Source organism: Danio rerio, chromosome 25, assembly GCF_049306965.1.
Source record: "Danio rerio strain Tuebingen ecotype United States chromosome 25, GRCz12tu, whole genome shotgun sequence".
In the NCBI taxonomy this organism is placed as follows: Eukaryota; Metazoa; Chordata; class Actinopteri; order Cypriniformes; family Danionidae; genus Danio; species Danio rerio.
In genome coordinates, this window is record NC_133200.1 from 9,840,001 (window position 1) to 9,859,513 (window position 19,513).

The 19,513-nt window shown below is 36.1% G+C and overlaps 1 protein-coding gene and 1 long non-coding RNA gene across 3 annotated transcripts in view; both read left to right on the forward strand.

The window, feature by feature from the left end:
- Positions 1-5,163, forward strand: part of iftap (intraflagellar transport associated protein) — a 32,241-nt gene extending 27,078 nt beyond the window's left edge. The window contains exons 6-7 of the mRNA XM_701282.11: positions 1,121-1,260; positions 4,128-5,163. Of these exons, the coding sequence (XP_706374.5) occupies positions 1,121-1,260; positions 4,128-4,238 (251 nt within the window). The 3' untranslated portion in view covers positions 4,239-5,163. The remainder of the gene's footprint in view (positions 1-1,120; positions 1,261-4,127) is intronic.
- A 3,103-nt stretch (positions 5,164-8,266) lies between these two features.
- Positions 8,267-19,513, forward strand: part of LOC141380895 (uncharacterized) — a 34,740-nt gene continuing 23,493 nt past the window's right edge. The window contains exons 1-4 of one of the 2 annotated variants that reach the window (XR_012400256.1): positions 8,267-8,669; positions 8,789-9,112; positions 9,272-9,348; positions 13,956-14,547. This is a non-coding gene — a long non-coding RNA (uncharacterized lncRNA). Of the gene's footprint in view, positions 8,670-8,788; positions 9,113-9,271; positions 9,349-13,955; positions 14,548-19,513 lie in introns of those variants that run through there. The other variant, XR_012400255.1, reaches the window with a different exon arrangement.

Genomic DNA, 19,513 nt, shown 5'->3' on the forward strand with positions numbered 1-19,513 from the left:
TGGCAAAGATAAAATAAATCAGTTATTGGAGATGGGTTATTAAAACTGTTATGTTTAGAAATGTGTTCTCTCTAAAAATTAGGGGGGCTTATAATTCAGGGGGGCTAATAACTCTGACTTCAACTGTATATATCTCAAAATTGTTCACACATTTCTGGGAATTACCACCACAAAATCTGTCATTTTATCGCAAAAAAATCACAAGAAAAAAATCATGAGAAACCAGTGTGCCTGCCTAGTGTCTTCAATAATGCAACTTAAACAGGAAAACTCCATGTCTTAATTCCATTTCTGTTTAGTTCAATTATGACTAGTCTGATTAAGGTTTATTGTGTTTAAAATGGTGAAATCTTACTCAGAGCATTGTCTTAATCATATTAAAGTCAGAGTATCAGTGTCCATGTAATCATACTCGATGCGTATTTTAATGAAACTTACTATTAAAACCTTTACATGAACGCCCCTTAGCTCTCTCTGAGACATGCTAGAAATAATACTAACAGGGTTTACCTTAGGGTTCAGTGTCGTCAGGTTGATAAGAAGGCGATTCTGCCCAAAGTGGACCAAGGCTCAAGAATATCTACAGGCTACAGGATATCTATGGATTTAATGAAACGCGGTCAAGCAGGTTCACGGCGTGGTAGAACAGCATCAGCCCTCAGATTCATTAGCGCTGTGAAGCTTCTTCCCGTGTTTCCTTAGTGAGCCGCTTAATGACCTTGTTTTTGAGACCACCTTGTTCTGAGAGCCGTGAGTGGGCTTTCTTTATACACACAAACCAATGTAGAAATGCAGATGCACCCTCAGATGCCTGGTCTTCTCCCAGCTGCTGAAACTATGGCTTTCACTGTGTTGGTAATTAGCTGTTTAATTAAGATCAGCATCAGTCGAGCTCCTGCCAGGCCTGATGTCTTTTTCACACATACATAGAGAGCTACCTAACCTGAATGTTGGATGTACATTGTACGGAACAATGTATTTTTGTGCAAAACAGACTAAATAAAGACAGAGTTTTCTCTGTAAAAGAAGGAGCTCTTTGTAAATGAATGCTGACAGACAGCTTTGCGTGAAAAAAAAAGAGATGCTGATTATTCATGCGCGTCTTGTTGTGTGTTGTCAGGTACATGTGCACTACCAGGTGAGATTGAAGAAGAGCTGATAGCTGTCTCCTCTCCATCACTCTGTCACCACACACTGCTGGAGATCTCCTCTACTTTCACAGACCACAGGACACACACTCCCATTGCCGCAGAGAATCAGGTACACACACAAGTGTCTCCCTCTCTCTATCTCTGAGAGCAGTCAAGCTTGGGCAACTGACTCTGGGACTAAGATGTAACTCTTATTATGCTAGATTAAAAGTTGCTTATTTTATTTTGGAGGTCTCCTAGATCAGCGGTTCCCGACAGGGGGGTTCTGGCCCACAAGGGGGTCTCTGCGAGCTTTGTGGGGGGTTGCGTCTTTTAAAAAAATTCTTAGCAGTGGACAATTAGGAGAATGATCATGTTGCCTTAGTTTATTTTATCCCCTAGCTCAGTGGTCCGTGGATCAATTGGTTCCAGGCTGCACAAGAAGTCATTATTTATTTCCTTTTTATCATTATTTGAGTTTGAACGATGTTTTATTTTGAAAAGTCTTTTATTTTGAAAAATTACCGTATTCTCTCGCTTACATCTCGGTCACTTTAGCGCCCAAATTTAACCCAAATGCAGCAAAATGAGTATGAAACAGACGTCTTTGGAAAGTTTCTTTGCCAAGAGGAAAAGGCCAAGTGAAGGAACTGCCAAGGAATGGATCCGCAAACCACTTGTCAACAAATCAGGTGAATCCAGCATTTAGGGCCGTTTGCATATTGCGTATTTCTAGTTTGCACAAGTTTGTTGTTTCCAATGGAGGTGCGTGGTTTGCACGCACAAGCGGTGTGACGCGCTCGCACTAGTGAACCCCCGGCTGCGAACGCAACGTGAGTCACGTGACAAGAATGGACCGATCAGCTTCAGCTTGTATGGAATATTTACGTTTTGGTTAGATTAGTTTTCTCAGACAAACACAGAACACACAAACACTGCAGTGCTTTGTACTTTTCTCCTTAAATAAAACTTGTATCAGAGCGACAGCAATGTTTTTTCAGCTTGTCATCTTCTGAGAAAACGGTCATTGGTCACAGGTTGAGAACCACTGCCCTAGCTGACCAAATGCAAACAAATTTGTAATCTGTCCTCCACAAAAAAGACTCACTGGTTCGCCTGGCAGCAGTCCTCACACTATTTGATAGAGCATAACAAATATTATGCACGTAATAAATATTAATAGCCTATATTGTTTTTCCCCTTATACACCAGTGTGAATACTGATATTTTTGTTATCAAATTTCAAATAGGGCCAATTTAAAGGCCAAAGGCTCATTTTTTTTTTCAGTTACAAATGGCCTACTGATGTTTTGCTTTATATTTTACATTATTTGTGCATAAATGTATCTAGATTTAGTAATAAACATATTGTTTGTTTGAAAACAAAATTTTTTGTCATCATTACTGCAATTTTTATGAGCAGTAATATCATTAAATGTGGAGGAGGGCCTCACAATATTTTCCGGGGAAAAAAGGCTCTTAGGCAAAAAAAAGGTTGGGAACTACTGTCCTAGATCACAAAACTAAACAATTTTTGTCCTAAAATAAACTTATTTTGCACTTCATTAGAAGCCTGCTATAAAATTAAAGGGATAGTTCACCTAAAAATGAACAATTACTCAACTTACTCAAGTGATTGTAAAACACAAAAAAAGATATTTTGAAGAAAGCTGAAAACCTGTAACCATTAACTTAAGAAAAGCCGAACTCTATGGAAGTCAATAGTTACAGATTTCGGGCTTTCTTCAAAATATTTGCTCAATTCTTCAAAATGAGTACAATATAAAATCTTGTATGTACATAATAAGTGGATTGTAATAAATGATTAATTTAAAAGTATTTCATGTCATTTAAAATAATGTGGCACTAATAATCTTTATAGCATTAATATAGAGTCGTATGTGTGATAGCTATGGACAAGCTGTTTGTGATGAGTTTCAATACAAAGAAGTGAATTAGACTTTAGGAAAACTAATATTTCATAAACTATTTGTGAATGAAGCATCCAGTTTCTTCCAATGAGTCAAAGAGTGTCCAAAATCATCACTTTCTGATATGAAAAATAAAAATGGAATTCTTTTGGTAGAAGAGAAGCCACCATAAGCCTTTTTCTTATAGTTTAAGACTAAGCGCAGACGCTCAAGACAGTTGCAAATGATTTGCAATGTGATCAGTCTGCTGCTTTCCCCAGTAATGTTGCCCCATTGCACACATTTTTATAATCCAATGATCTGTCAAAACAAAATCACATGACATTTTTTGATGCGCACAACAAAATTTATTCAGTAAATGTCTTTCCATCGTAGTTTATGCACATTTCTTTTCAGATAAAACATTTGTTTTTCTTTACACTAACTGACAGAAATCTTGTCGTCAATCCCAGTTGTAAGAGCAACAAATAATCCTAATTAAATAATAAAAAATCAAGGCATGATCATATTTTATTTTGGTAAAATAAGCGTAATCTAGAGGCCTTTTCCTTTCATATAAGCCACCTCTGATACCAAATAATCAACTAGAGTTAGTTATTATTTACTAGAGTAAACTATTTACTGTTATTACTAGAATTATTAGTTATTATTTGTTGTTACTAAAACTTGAAAAGGCGACAACATTATTGTCAGGTAGTGTATGTGTTTTAAACAATTACATGCATCTTGGTATTTCCATTAAACACTTTTTAATGTGACATTCCATAAAAATAAATAAATAAAAATATGCGACAATGTGGAAACATAGTGAAGACCGTAGCCTGGCATTATGGACATTTGCTACAAACCTGCACAGGAAATTTGTGCAGGAAATAAAATTGGATTCACTGATGATTCACTTCAGGCAGAAATTGCTTCTTTCTTTTTAGGAGACAAAAGCGTTGTTCATCTTTGAAACTTTGTAGACATTTTAGGCTTACAAACAGCCACATTACACAGGTAATATCTACAAAAGCACTCAAAACAACCTGTAAAACTTTGTCATTTTTTTTTTTTGTCATTTTAGGATGAAAATGACGAGGTTGTTCCTTTCCACCTGGACGAGGACTTCGATTACGATAATGTTGTGCTTTCTCACAAATACGTGATCCAGGAACAGAACAGCAGACCGTCTTGACCTGTGAATGAATGTCAGTGTGGCACAAGCTTCTAACAGCTGGTTTTACAGCCTTAATACAATCCAAAATGTTTTTATTCTGTCAAAGTAGGAAGACCGTTTGCTGTTTTGAGTGTTAATTGAAACAGTTTTTCTGTTAATTAACAGTTTCCATATTTTGTGATTACACAAGCGTTTATTTACGGTTGTGAATTGCATTATGGGAGCTTGATCTCTGCTCTGTCGACTTTTGATGTTGAAAATTTTATTCTACACTTTAACAAAGTGACTATAATTGATGTTTTAGTAGTTTGAAATGGGAAATATCGAGGAATAAGTCTGTCAAATAACAGAAAATGTACTGGCATTACAAGGTTTTTGTAGTGTAATTTCCTGCACCAATACAGACAATATATCACTTTAAACTATTCAAAACATAAATAAAAGTCACTTTTCAAACTTTTAAAGGTTAAAAGTTGATGGAGGAAAGATGAAGGTGCAATTCAAATGCATAAATAAGCAGAAAAATAAAAACTTGAATCACAAAATAAGGAAAACTGCTGTTTTATGAATCTATTTTTACAATGTAAGTTAATGTTAGCATCACTCTCCTCAAATACACTCAGTCCAGCATTATTTAAATGACTAATGGAAAACTTAAAGATAAGCTAATATAATGATAATGCTGTTTTATTCTATGTGTAGGGCACATTTTTTTAAAAGAGTAGCTAGTTATAGTTACTTCTCACAAATACAAACAAAGTTAGTAACAAAATTATAAGAGTTACTAGTTACCAAGGAAAGTAACTAATGCATTTCATTAAAAAATGAATTTGCTGAATGATCAGTGGTGTAAAGAGTACTGAATAGTCATACTTACTGTAAGTAAAAGTACCATTACGTGCCTAAAATGTAGTGCAAGTAGAGTAAAAGTATCTGTTGTAAATATATTTAGAGTACACAAAAAAAAAATGATTCAGAGATGATTCCTTGGATTTACTAATTCTCTTTTCGTTAAGTGGCTGCAAACAATTTATTTGGGCTGAATTAAAAAAACAAAACAAATTAAGTTGAATTTCATTACATTTAATTTGTTTGTTTAAATTCAACACAAATAATTTTTTTGCAGCAGTTTTGCAGACATGATTTTTTTCGGTGTATGAGTAAAAAGTAGACCTTTCAAAAGTACTTATTATGCTATTAATATTATGCTGAGTATTATGAGTATTATGCTGTAAAAAGCTGATGCATTACATGTAATTTGTGGATGTATGTAAACGTAACATTCTGTAGTGCATTTAGTTATTGCCCAGCAGGCACACAATGTCATAAGACTTTAATAATAGGTTTAGATTTAGGTTGTGATGTCAGGTAACCAAAATTAAATTTCTAGCAGGCGTCTAAGGACAACGCTATTTTGACATTCAACCTCAAATGACGTTGATATTGTAGTGGTTTCTTAGGTTTTTCTCTTAATCATTCAAACTCAGTCTGGAGGTTATGAATATCAGAAGAGTATACTTTATTGTCGACAACAAAGGAGAATCTTCAGGAGACCCCCAGTAGCATCTCTGTCTGAAAATTCTGTCTCACTGATGTTCTGGCCTGTTTAAATACTCTTTTGCAACTGTTTTTTCCCTTTGTTCTAATTTGTCACACAAGATCCCACCTAGGTTAACCCTTGACCCCAAATTCCACCTCTGTCATCTGTTTTTGTCTTAGTTCTACATATATCACACAAATTCCATCTAGGGTAACCCCTGACCCAAACCTGATAACTATATAACTTATCCATTTCTTGTGATATGGTAATTCTTCTAATGGTATGCAAGTCTACAAGCAGATTATACACATACAATTTGAATATATACATTAACTTCACATTTTAAAGAGTATAAAATCCACTTCAATATTTGGTTGATTTCAGGTTGTGTTGGAAAGTGACGAAAATTGAAATTTGAGCCAACATTTTAAACCAATGTCATAATGATCCCAAATACTGACAATATTTCGTTAGGTATGGCAACCAAAATCCAATGTCTGATAGACGTCATAGTGGTAACACCAACACAACATCAAGCTGTAACATCATTATATGTTGATATTTGATTTGGGTTCTGACGTCAACCCGATTTTCAAAATGCAATGTCCCCACGATGTTGGGGTACAACGTCAATAGGACGTCATGTTGACATCTTGTGCCTGCTGGGTTTCAAAGGCCATTTCGTTAAGGCCATTCATAATACAGTAAACATCTGACATCTTCTCATCAGTGACATTCAGTCCAAACAGTCTCTGGGTCAATGCGTGTATAGATTTTCGACATCTTCTTAAACACTTTTTATGCTTCCTAACAGTTTGCTGCATTTATGAATCGCCCATGTCTTGAGGTAGTTCATTATAATGCGATATTACTTCTACGGTATGTGCGATTCGATTTGATTGCACGGGAATCACAGCACTGATTTTTGTAATCCCAATAGACAAGTAAAAATGAAGTGGTGACTACAGGTTGAAGGAAGATAGTGGAGTAAAAGTGCCACTACTGCAGTAAAAATGTACTCAAGGGAAAGTAAAAGTACACATTTTTAAGACTACTTAAAAAAGTGCACTTCCTGAAAAGAAACTACTCAATTACAGTAATTTGAATATTTGTAATTTGTTACTTTACACCACTGCAAATGACTATAAAATAAATGTAAAACATTGTACACTAATCTACACTATTTTAATGTTGTTGTGGGACAATGTGAGAGGACAACGGCAGCATGTCCTCATCTATATATACAGGTATTTTTTGTTTAATTCTGAGTAATAAGTGTTTGCTGTGGAGAAAAATTAAGTTTTATTTGCTTTGACGCCGTGGATTCGTCTCCTCACGTTATGACCTGCGTAGCCACTAATTTTGTGGTTGGATATGATGACGCGAGGTGCTTCATTAGATTAGAATTACTGTTCACCAACGCAGAGAGACTTTTTTTTTTTTTTTTTTTTTTGGAATTTCATATCGTTGCACCATACATAAACGTTCGTGCCTTTCACTTCAATGAGGGAAAAGTAGTGCTTATATTTCCAGTTTGCAAACGCTTCCTTTGAACTTGTTGGATTTGCCATCGTTCTGACTCCCGGACGTTAGTGTGTGCGACTGACTATGTGTGTAAACCCACACTATACTGCCTCTGATTGGCAAACGATTGAAATGTAGTCTATTTAAGCCAATCATCACGTTCTCAGGTACACTACGAGAGAGGTCAATGGCTGAGAGAGACGCTGCTTGCATGAAAACCGCTTCAGTGTACTCAATTTTAGTAATGCGCATTTTTATAGTTAGTAATGGCATTGTAACGGGGGAAACAGTCATTTTGTTATAATTATTATTAATAATTCATTTGATTATTCGTTACTGAAAACAGTATCACTGTTAGTAAGCCATTTATTTATAGCATCTTTATTCCCATCACTGCTTATTAATTACTAGTGAGTAAAGAAAAAACTGATTTGATTCCTTCATAATCACCGGAGAATGATTTTTAGAAAATTGGGAGTCTATTTTTATATTGGCTTTCAAAGCATTTTCACAAACCCACTGATTCATATCTGGTCCCAATCAAATGTCATTATGATTATTATTTTACAACATGCTCCTTTCAAACCTTCATTTTTTGACTTTGCAGCTCAGCTAGGTTACTAAATGTACTTGGGGGAAAAAAGTAATAAATTGCTCATTGTGTCTTACTGCATTTTATCCACCATATTTATATGCATATTTATAATAAATATATATTTATTTATTATTTTTTTTTTTTGTGTACAATTTGAACATTTTTGTTTTATAAGCACACGCAAACACACTCATCAGGAAACTCAATGCATTTAGGCATGTAGACATGGTCAAGACGATCTGCTGCAGTTCAAACAGAGCATCAGAATGGGAAGAAAGGTGGTTTAAGTGACTTTAAACGTGGCATGGTTGTTGGTGTCAGACGGACTGGTCTGAGTATTTCAAAAACTGCTGGTCTACTAGGATTTTCACGCACAACCATCTGTAGGGTTTGCAGAGAGTGGTCCAAAAAAGAGAAAATATTCAGTGAGCTGCAGTTCTGTGGGGGCGAATGCCATGTTGATGCCAGAAGAGAATGGCCAGACTGGTTCGAGCTGATATAAAGACAACAGTGACCACTCGTTACAACTGAGGTATGCAGAAGAGCATCTCTGAACGCACAACACGTCCAACCATGAGGCAGATGGGCTACAGCAGCAGAAGACCACATTGGGTGCCACTTCTGTCAGCTAAGAGCAAGAAACTGAGGCTACAATTCTCACAGGCTCACCAAAAGTGGACAATAGAAGCAACATTCGGATGGTAGGGTCAGAATTTGGCGTCAACAACATGAAAGCATGGATCCATCCTGCCTTGTATCAACAGTTCAGGCTGGTAGTGGTGGTGTAATGGTATGTGGGATATTTTCTTGGCACACTTTGGGCCCATTTGTACCGATGATTATCGTGTTCCAACACCACAGCCTACCTGAGTATTGTTGCTGACCATGTCCATTCCTTTATGACCACAGTGTACCCATCTTCTCACGTCATGACTGGTTTCTTGAACATGACAATGAGTTCACCGTGCTTTGTACTTTGGAATTGGCCTCCACAGTCATCAGAACTCAATCCAATAGACCTTTTGGTTGTGGTGGAATGGGAGATTCTCATCATGGATGTGCAGCCGACAAATCTGCAGCAACTGCGTGATGCTATCATGTCAGTATGAACCAGAATTTCTGAGGAATGTTCCCAGTACCTGGTTGAATCTACGCCACGAAGGATTAAGGCTGTTCTAAAGGCAAAAGTGGGTCCAACCCGGTACTAGTCAGGTGTACCTAATAAAGTGACCGGTAAGTGTAACTCTTTTTAATAATCTTCTAGGTGTTTTTTTATTATTATTCTTAGATTTTTTTTTTAATTGTAGGTTTGAAAAGTTGGTTATTAAATTGTACACATTTAATAAAATACACATTTTTTAATTTTAATCTTAAATTTTCCTACACTTTCAGAAATAAAGTTACGGGAGTTGTCACCGGACTCATGTCCCCATATTTGTACCTGAAGGCTCCACAATGGTGACATAAAGGTACATTTGGGTACTAATATGTATGTTTTGATGTAAGCATAATTGTTTTGTAAATTTTTTTTGCCAGAATTAAGTTTTAGAACTGTTATTAAATATGAATGTAGAAACGCTCATGCATTTTTAATGTCTTCTTCTGTCACAGTAAGTAATTGGTGGACAGAGGGCTTGAATCGAGCCACAGGAGACCTTCTCGGCTCACTGCGAAGAGCTTAACTGATTTTAAAAGTTAACATGATTGTCCAAATATACAGCTAACGCCATTCATGTGTTAGCATATTTAGGGTTACGAAAATAAGTATGTTTAGGGTTCATTTTTTAGCATGCTAGCTTCTTGGGGGTTATTGCTAGAAGGGATACAGCTGTGGTCAGAAGATAATGATTATTATTTATTTTATTTATTAAATTACTCAGTAATTGTAGTTTTTTTAACAATTCCCCACACCCCAAACCTAGACCTACCACAAACAGTAATGCAAAAACAGTACTTATCATGACAGTTATTTATGTTATTTACACTAGAAAACCCGATAAGTTAAGATAACTCAAACTATTTGAGAAAACCGAGCAAACCATTTAAGTTATGAAACCAAATTTGAGTACTGTAAACATATATTGAGTCTTATATGAGCAATATCACATGAGTAGCAGTGTGATTGTATATCGACACTGGTGGGAGGCGAGCGTTAGTGTCTTAGTGTCCCACTAGTGATGATATTCAGCCATATCGGTACAAGTGTGATATTGCGTTTATACAACAGTTCAAAGGCATAATCATGTATATTTAGAAAAAATCAAATACACAATTTAGAAATCCCTGTATGTATCCCTTGTATGAGGAACTACTTTCTTCCGCCATTCACATCTGCAGCTGACGTCAGAACAGCAGAAATCGTTGCAACTAAACGTCACTTTAGAGCTAGTATTTAAATGATTCTCTAGCGTAATGTCTAAAGTGATGACAAAACAGGTGATTTTGCACATTAGGATTGTAAGACTGAACATCATGAAATGCCATCAGTCTTGAAACATTTCATAGTTTTTCTCTGTTGCAATCGGGAGATCGCAACACTTAACCTTGAAAAAGCCAAAAGCAATGCAAACACTACCGAATTACTATTGTATAAATACAGTACTACAACATGCAAAAGAGAGAGATCGACTTCCAGGGTCACTTACCAGTTTTATAATGATTTGATCAGCTGTAGTTTAAAATTATTTCCTTTCTGTGTTTTGTCAGGACTTTTTGTTGGACGCTTCTCAGCCATGTATCTGGAAATTTATTCACACCCTGCTACTAGACTTTCTGTTTTTTTGTTTTGGACATTTTTTGCACCATTTTGATTTATGACCATTGGTCAATAAACATTTGCAGTATTCACCTTTGTTGTTTTCTTTTTCTTGGTTTAACGTGACAGATGGATGCTGGCGCGCTGAATCTCTGAAATTATAAATATTCAAAATAGGCGCAATCCTTATAAATAAACTGCATAGTTACAATCAAAACAATTAGATTCTTGCCTAAAAAGCCTCAAAATTACCTTATGTTGCCCAACAGCAGTTGGACAGTTGCAATATCACACTCTTAATAGTGCGATATGGCTGTATGTTGGCACTGGTGGGACAATAAGGCACCAGTGCTAATTTTAAAAAGAAGAAATTTTTTGAAGGGGGCTAATAATTCTGAATTGTGTGTGTGTGTGTGTGTGTGTGTGTGTGTGTGTGTGTGTGTTAGAGATGCGCGGTTGGCGGTTATAGCCGCGGACTCCGCGGATAAACCGCGGATCGGGCGGATGACGTTATGAAAAAATAATATTTTAATTAAATTCGGGCGGGTGGCGGGCGGTTGTACTGTTTTTATATTCATAGCTGGCGCACCAACGAAAAAGCCTAGGACTGACTTCACAGAATGGGAGGAGGAATCGGATACACTAATTCTGGATGAAGTACAGAAGTATTCCTCTACAAAATTCCGTATAGACGGATCAGCAGAGGAAAATCTACTTTCCTCATGGGAGAAATAAGGCGAGGCGTTACCACGACTACAGCACCTTTCCAAGAGAATTCTATGCATTTCAGCAACAAGTGCTGCGATCGAGCGCTCCTTCAGTGCAGCAGGGCGCATTATAGTGGCTATGCAGGCACTCCCGTCTGAATCCTGACACTGTAGATGCTATTTTATTCCTGCATTGTGCCAAGAAAAAATCAAACTAGACCGGGCATATTAAACCAATTAGCCTATGTTATTTAGGCTACACATATGTTCAATATAAACTTTTGAGTTCGGTCAGCTGATAATTTTACGTTCATATTGGTTTAGCCTATTCTATTCTAGACATGTTGGCCTCACTTTTACGTTCCGAGGCTAAGGTTATTTTGCCAGAATTTCTTTGTCGCAAATTTAATGGCGTAGTATTTCGTTATGCTTCAAGTTTGAGGGGAATGGGGATAATCCTAAGTCCATGGGTTATTGGGGCACTTGTCATACATGCACTTTAGCCTGGTCAGGTTCGCTCAAGAGGATGGCATATCTATTTTTCTAATTTAATTTCTAATTGTGGGGGTGACTGAGCCTACAAGGCTTAGGCACGATATGACGTTTTTATTAAAAAATTTTCAACTGTTTGCAAAAGCATGCAACTATAGCCTATGCCTACATTAAGATATTTATGTTAATATTTTTTTTACTGCCTGTTGTTTCTTTTGGCATATAAAATAGGTATTGTCTGATAGAGATATCAATAAAGGTTCATCTGTGTCGCAGAACTGTGTTGTTCTTTTGTTATTTTTTTAACAGCAAAAAATAAAAAATAGTCGAAAAACTGTGCCCATTAATTAGATGTGCAAGGCAAGCAGGTACGTTTTTGGGGTTGCTATGGACAACTACAAATGTAAACATTATTAGGCTATAATGTAAATGACTTATTATTCTATCTATTTACTAAAAAATAAAGTGACTTAGGCATTTAGTAGTAGACTAAATAGCAGCATGTTGAAATGATGAGTCAAAATGCGTTTTCTATTAGGCTACAATAAAAAAAAGTTGTATAGTACAGTGCGTTTAATTTAGGCTATTTATTTATTTTTGTCCCTGTGTGCCGATTGGAGACTGAGACCTCGGGTGCTTCTCATTTCTTATTTGTGCATCCTCGTTTCCTTTCCTTGCTTTCTTTCCCGTGTTTCCACCCCACCGGGATAACGTTACGAGGGAAGGACGCAAGGAAAAGACTGAAGGACCGAGGAATCGAATCAAGTGAAAAGACACGTCCTCGTATCTATAGCGTAACTTCAAAGCGTCGTCAATTAATGACTTGCACGTTTGGATTAACTGCATGTCTACATTAAAGTCATTCTCTATTATATAATGATCAATAAAGAAACATTCATTTAATAATAAAAAGGAATAAGCCATTCAAATAAAGAGCCCAATCAGCAGACGGCGGGCGGGTGCGGTTTTAAAAATTGGTCAAAAATGTTAGTGCGGATGGATGGCGGACGGATGATAAATTTTGTCATGCGGTTGCGGATGAAATAATAGCCCATCCGCGCATCTCTAGTGTGTGTGTGTCACACAAACATAGTTGAATTCAGAATTATTAGCCCCCTTTAAAATTTTTTCTTCTTTTTAAAATATTTCCCAAATGATGTTTAACAGAGCAAAGACATTTTCACAGTATGTTTGATAATATTTTTTTCTTCTGGAAAAAGTCTTATTTGTTTTATTTTGGCTAGAATAAAAGCAGTTTTAATTTTTTTAAACACCATTTTAGGAACAAAATTATTATCCCCTTTAAGCTATATTTTTTCTTAAATATCTACAGAACAAACCGTCGCATTACAACAACTTGCCTAATTACCCTAACCTGCCTAGTTAACCAAATTAACCTAGTTAAGCCTTTAAATGTAACTTTAAGCTGTATAGAAGTGTCTTGAAAAATATGTAGGAAAATACTATTTAAAGTCATCATGGTAAAAATAAAATAAATCCATTATTAGAAATGAGTTATTAAAACTATTATGTTTAGAAATGTGTTGAAAAAATATTTTCTTCGTTAAACATAAATTGGGGAAAAAATAAACAAGCGGTCTAATAATTCAGGGGTGCTAATAATTCTGACTTCAACTGTATGTGTTATATATATATATGTGTGTTTGTATGTATGTCTATGTGATATAATATCTAATAATATGTGCATAATATGTGTGTAATATGTGTATATAGTGTATGCTTGTGTATGTATATACTGTATGTATACACACACACATCTACACATAGTTCTAAATCAACCTTCCCATTAAAGAGTACAAACTCTGTTTATTGGATCTTAATATATGCAATAAATAATCATATAAATGTTTTGATTGCACATTTTGTCTGATTCCACATTCTTTGATTTGCAAAATCAGCTTAACACAGTTTCTGTGCCTTGTCCTCCTTGTTGCTAAGCAATAGAAAAGCACAGAAAATGAGCGGAGCTCAACGACGATGCCACTTTATTTGGACTCAAACCAGCCTGCAGCTCTGCATCTGCTCAACATTCATTTCAGTTGTCCAAAAACACGTCTCATATGCACGTTTGTGTGTCTGTGTGTGCATGTGTGTTTTTCAGGCAGGGTTGGATTGGCCTAGCAGGTGGATGCTCCTGTTTGCCAGGTGGGCTTCCCACTGACACAACCTCAACTCTTTCAGTTAGAGAAAGCTGAGTGATCGCTGGCCAGATAAAGAGGGCAACCCCGTTCCCTCCTCCGCAACACGCCACAGCTGTGTGAGAACCAGGAGCAGGGGTTTGTGGGACATCAACAGTCTCTAACAGGTGAAAGAGTTCAACTAGTGCTCAAGAAGAGGAGACACTGCAGGCAGAAACAGTTTTTTTCTTCATGCACCTGTCAGTTGAGATTTTCCTAAAGTGTTTTTTAATGTCAAGAAAACATCCAAAATACACTTATCCAATGTACCCGAGTGTATATTTTATTGCGCTTTATCAATTTGTGTCAACAAATACAATACATATCTTTTTTAAAGGCATACATTTTCTCTTCAGCAGCTCATACAGACATCAAACTTTATTTATTTCTGTGTTCTGAAGGTTTTTGCTGAGGGAAATGTGCATATATAATTTGCCTGATTATATACAACATTTTACTCTACAAAGAAATTGTGAAACCTTTTTCTGACTGTTATAGAATGATAAAGAGATTTCCAAAAATCATCTCTGTAAAATCCTTTAACTTTAATGTAAAAAATAAATAAATAAATAAATAAATAAATAAATAAATATATATATATATATATATATATATATATATATATATATATATATATATATATATATATATGTGTATATATATATATATATATATATATATATATATATATATATATATATATATATATATGTATATATATATTTATATATATATATATATATATAAACAATTTTGAACCACATTTTATCTTCTGTTCTTTCTTTTTGTGCTAAAAGTGCATATTTAATGAAATAATACACAATTTTAATAATATTTAAAGATAGCATACTATAAGACTATTAATGCACATAATAATTGCACAATGAAGGCCTGTTCATGTTATTAATCTATCTGTTTGTCCGTCCGTCCGTTCGTCCGTCTATTGTTCTGTCTATCTGTCCACCCGCAGTGTATTACTAGCATTTGAGGAATATTTGGTAATACAGTTTTGGATTAGGTAGGGTTATTGAGATTGGCTTTAAAGGGGACTGAGGCAATAATTTATTCTACCTTTCATGAGGTAACCGCAAAAATTTTAGGGGGGCTGAATAGAAATATAGGGGGCTAAAGCGATGCCCATGCTGTTTAACAATTGTACCTGAATGTTTCAGCGAGACATCATTCAGTTGACTTGTCGATGTCTTCAAAAAACTCTCTTTTTCACAGCTGCTGTGGTTGTCAGGGGTGGGGAATGGCGCAATTTGAACAAAAATGCACTGATTTCAACAAATTAAGGTGCGAGTAAAAAAAACCCAAAACATTTAGTGTAGTTAAAGGTGACGTAAATACGTAAATTAGAGAAGTTTAATCAGCAAAACAATTATTGATCCTTAGAAGTCGTAATTCCCAAACAGCTTGTGGAAAAAAGTGGGCATACTGAGTATAAAGCCACAACTTTACACCACTAATATTTATATATATATATATATATATATATATATATATATATATATATATATATATATATATATATATATATATATATATATATTTATGTAACGGAGGCCAGCCAGTAGGGGTTGGGTGGTGTAGAGCCAGCGGGGTTACATTGGTGCCGTGACCCGGATGGGAGTGAGGTTTCGGGGGGTGAGTGTAACGGAGGCCAGCCAGTAGGGGCTGTGCAGGTAAACCTCACTCCTCTGACCTCTAAAGGTGCTCTAGCGACAGTCGCTAGAGGCCATAGTCTTTAGCCTCCTTGTTGGAGCAACCGACTCCCATGCGGAAGGTCGCCGGTTCGAAACCAGCTCGGAGCGGGTTGGGTGGTGTAGAGCTGGCGGGGTTATATATATATATATATATATATATATATATATATATATATATATATATATATATATATATATATATATATATATATGCAGTTGAAGTCAGAATTATTAGACCCCCTGAATTAATTTTTTCGCCAATTTCTGTTAAACAGGGAGAAGATTTTTTTAAAATACATTTCTAAACATAATAGTTTTAATAACTCATTTGTTTTATCTTTGCCATGATGACAGATATATAAATATATATATATATAACATTTTGAAACAGATCCCTTGTTTTTAATTTTTGTGCTAACAGTGCATATTTCATTAAATAATAGGTGATTTAAATATTAATATTTAAAGATAGCATATTAGAAAACTAGTACTGCAAATAATCATTGCACAATGCAGGCCTGTTCATGTTCTGTCTATCCGTTTATCTATCTATCTATCTGTCCGTCCGTCCGTCCGTCCGTCCGTCCGTCCGTCTGTCTGTTTTGAATTCTCTTTTGCTTTAACGTATATGCTAGGCTTTCTTTTGGTGCAGTTGTTGTAAAATATATATTCATGGGAAAAGAATCTTTATTAACCAATTTGAAGCAAAATAGTATAATTATTGTTGTAAACAAATTATATAAACATATTTATTTATTTATTTGTTTATTTATTTTCTCAACCAGAGGGGCAAAAATAGTTCAGTGATGCAAAATAAAAATATTGTTATGAAGATTATTGTTATTTTTGTACATGTTTTTTGTGCAAGATCAGAATGAGGGATATTACGACAGTAAACAGACCTATTTTATTTCCACATTGTCTTTAAAGCAGCTTATTTTTTACCATAGTTGAGAAGAACCGAGTGTGACCCCTCAGTGATTGATTTTCCCCGAATCATTGAGCATATGCTAATTTACTGGCTTGTCCGGTCAGTATCGCAAATGGCGTCCAGTAACTGCTGCTTTAATTGAACATGTCAATCATCTGTAAATTGCTGGAGCAGATCGGCAGGAGCGAGCCTTTCTACGCACGGCATTTTCTTTCTTTTAACTTTTATTCCTGCGCGCCTGTGTTCTCCTCCTGATTAAAGCTGTCGTTCAGCTTCCTCTTGAGTGTTCTTGGCAGCGGTGTGTGTGTTTCTGAGTGAGACGTGGGCTGTTTTTCAGCATTTTCCTCCTGAGGGTGTCACTGTTGTGTTGCTGGTTGGTCTTGAGCCGGTCTTGTCTGTCTTCCAGAGCATCATCTGCAGCGCTGAGCCACATCCACAAACACACATTGCATATTTACATAAATCTACATCAAGAGAACATCCAACAATGAGTACATATACACAAATGACCAGTGAATTAGATTGATGCCATTTCAAATTCAATTTAATGGAAAAAGAAACTAATCTACCATGTATATCAAGAATTTTTAGTGGAGTTTTCTTTAGATTTCAAAACACATGAGAGGTCAAGCTATTGGCTTTACTGCTCTGGTTAACTAGATAACAATGGCCGCTGATGCTTGAGGTAGATGCTAATTATAATAAAACACTTGACCCAAAAATACTTGATAGTTAGCAACTTTGACCCCTTAATCTCACCTTTTCAACACACAGAGGTTTCAAACCCCATGGATTTCATAGCAATGCACTCTGCAGCTTTAGCTAGATGCTATAGCTACCAAAACAAACCTCCCAAAAAACAAATTTTAAATACATCCTGACCTGAATAATTCTGTCTAACGTTTACCATTCACTTTTTCAATACTTATGAGAGGCATTAAACTTCAGTACTGCTTGGGTTAGAAGCTAACAATCCCAGCTAACGTTTTAGCTATATGCTAACTATCAAAAATTGTCAAAATTTGGCAGCTTTGACTCTTGACCTTGAGATTTCAATACACACCGGAAAGAAGAGGGAAACAACTGCTACAATGGTAAGTACTTCTTCTTTAGCAATATGCTAGCTATAAGACACTTGTGTAACATTCAGCAACTTTGGCCCCTTGTTTCAATAGACATGAGAGGTCAAACCGCTCTGGTTATCTAGCTAACCATGACTGCTGATGCTATATGCTAACTAGCAAACAACACCTTTTGTAGCTTCAGCTATATGCTAACTTGCAAAAAAAAAATCTTGCCCTAAAGTATTTAAATAATGACCTAAATAAATCTAACATTAACTAACGTTTGACTCCTCACTTTTACAGTCCACATGACAAGAGACAGAACATCTTTAGTACTGCTTAGGGCTATGGAAGGTAACATGTTAACAAAACTAGCAAAAATTGGTGAAACAAAATGGTTTTTATATAAAACCCTGCTGAAACGCTGCCTAAACCAGAACCAGCCTAAGCCGTCCAGCCTGGTTTTAGAACGGTTTGGGTCATTTCCAGGCTTGTTTCAAGCATTTCCAGCTTGACCAGCCCCACATAGCAAAATATCTCTGTCCCAGCTGTGGTCAGCTTCTGCTTGGCCCAAGCAGTGAATTACGGCACATGACTGGACCAAGTCTGGCTTCCAGACAATGGCCAAAAATAGACCGTATCTGGGCCAAGTCTCAGCCAAGTTAACTCATAAATGAGCCTGAACTGGGCCAGATATGTTGGTGTGTCACAACTGCAATGAAATTGATAAACCTACGAATCAATGCGCTTTAGGTGTGCTATGGGTGTGATTTATCTCGAAGCGACCTGATTTGTAGATTTTTATTTTTCTTCATTTAAAAATAATAAAAATGCATTTTAAATGTGGGTCAAGATAGGCCAAACTTACACGGCCCACGAATCACTTATTAACTTCTGGACCAAGTATTGTGTGCCACCTTAAAGACGGTGTCCCCATGCTTTATGCCAGTTTCGGATAAATGGGCCAGTATATTGGCCAGAATTCTTTGCTACTTGGTGCCTGTCCATCTTAAACCAGGAGGGTCAAGATAGATTTAGATGGTTTTAGCTCATTATTTCCAGCCTGACCACCTAAGACCAGGTGGAAAATGTCTGAAACCAGCCTGGAAATGGCCAAAACCCCTTTAAAACCAGGCTGGTCAGCCAGCTAAAACCAGCCAACCAGCTTAGGCTGGTTTAAGCTGTTTGTTTTGTTAGCAGGAAAAAGAAACAAAATGTGATTAGTAGGGTGTGATTTTTTTTTTCTGTTTTTCTTCAACAACAAAATGCTAAACACCATTTCAAAACTTCCCACTTAGATATGCTTGGCGTTTATAGCTGGTTTGACATGCTGTCCTGGAAGAGAACCCTGAGCTCGGAGATACTTTAAACCCAGGTTCCTGCCCGGTTAATAAGCATATAAGGGGATCCTCTTAGAAAGGGAGGAAAAGGAGGAGATGGGGTGGAAGGCGGGATTCTTTCAAAACGAAGTTAGAGTAGTAGGGAGAAAACAATCCATTCATAGTAAGCTTGGATCACTCTGATTGGATTATTACTGATTACAGATGAGCAGCCAGTCATGCTCAATCATATCACGTGCTTCTCTCGAAATTAGTTTGTGAAACTCCACTTGATTACTTGTGTAAGCATATAAATATCAAATTGTATTATTTTTTACACCAGAAGATATAAACTGAAAAAATGTTGGGTTCCACACAATTGATTTGCAATGGGACAACTTGAAGGAATTAAGTTAACTTACTATTTTTTTAGATTGAACATAAAACAATTAAGTAAAAAAA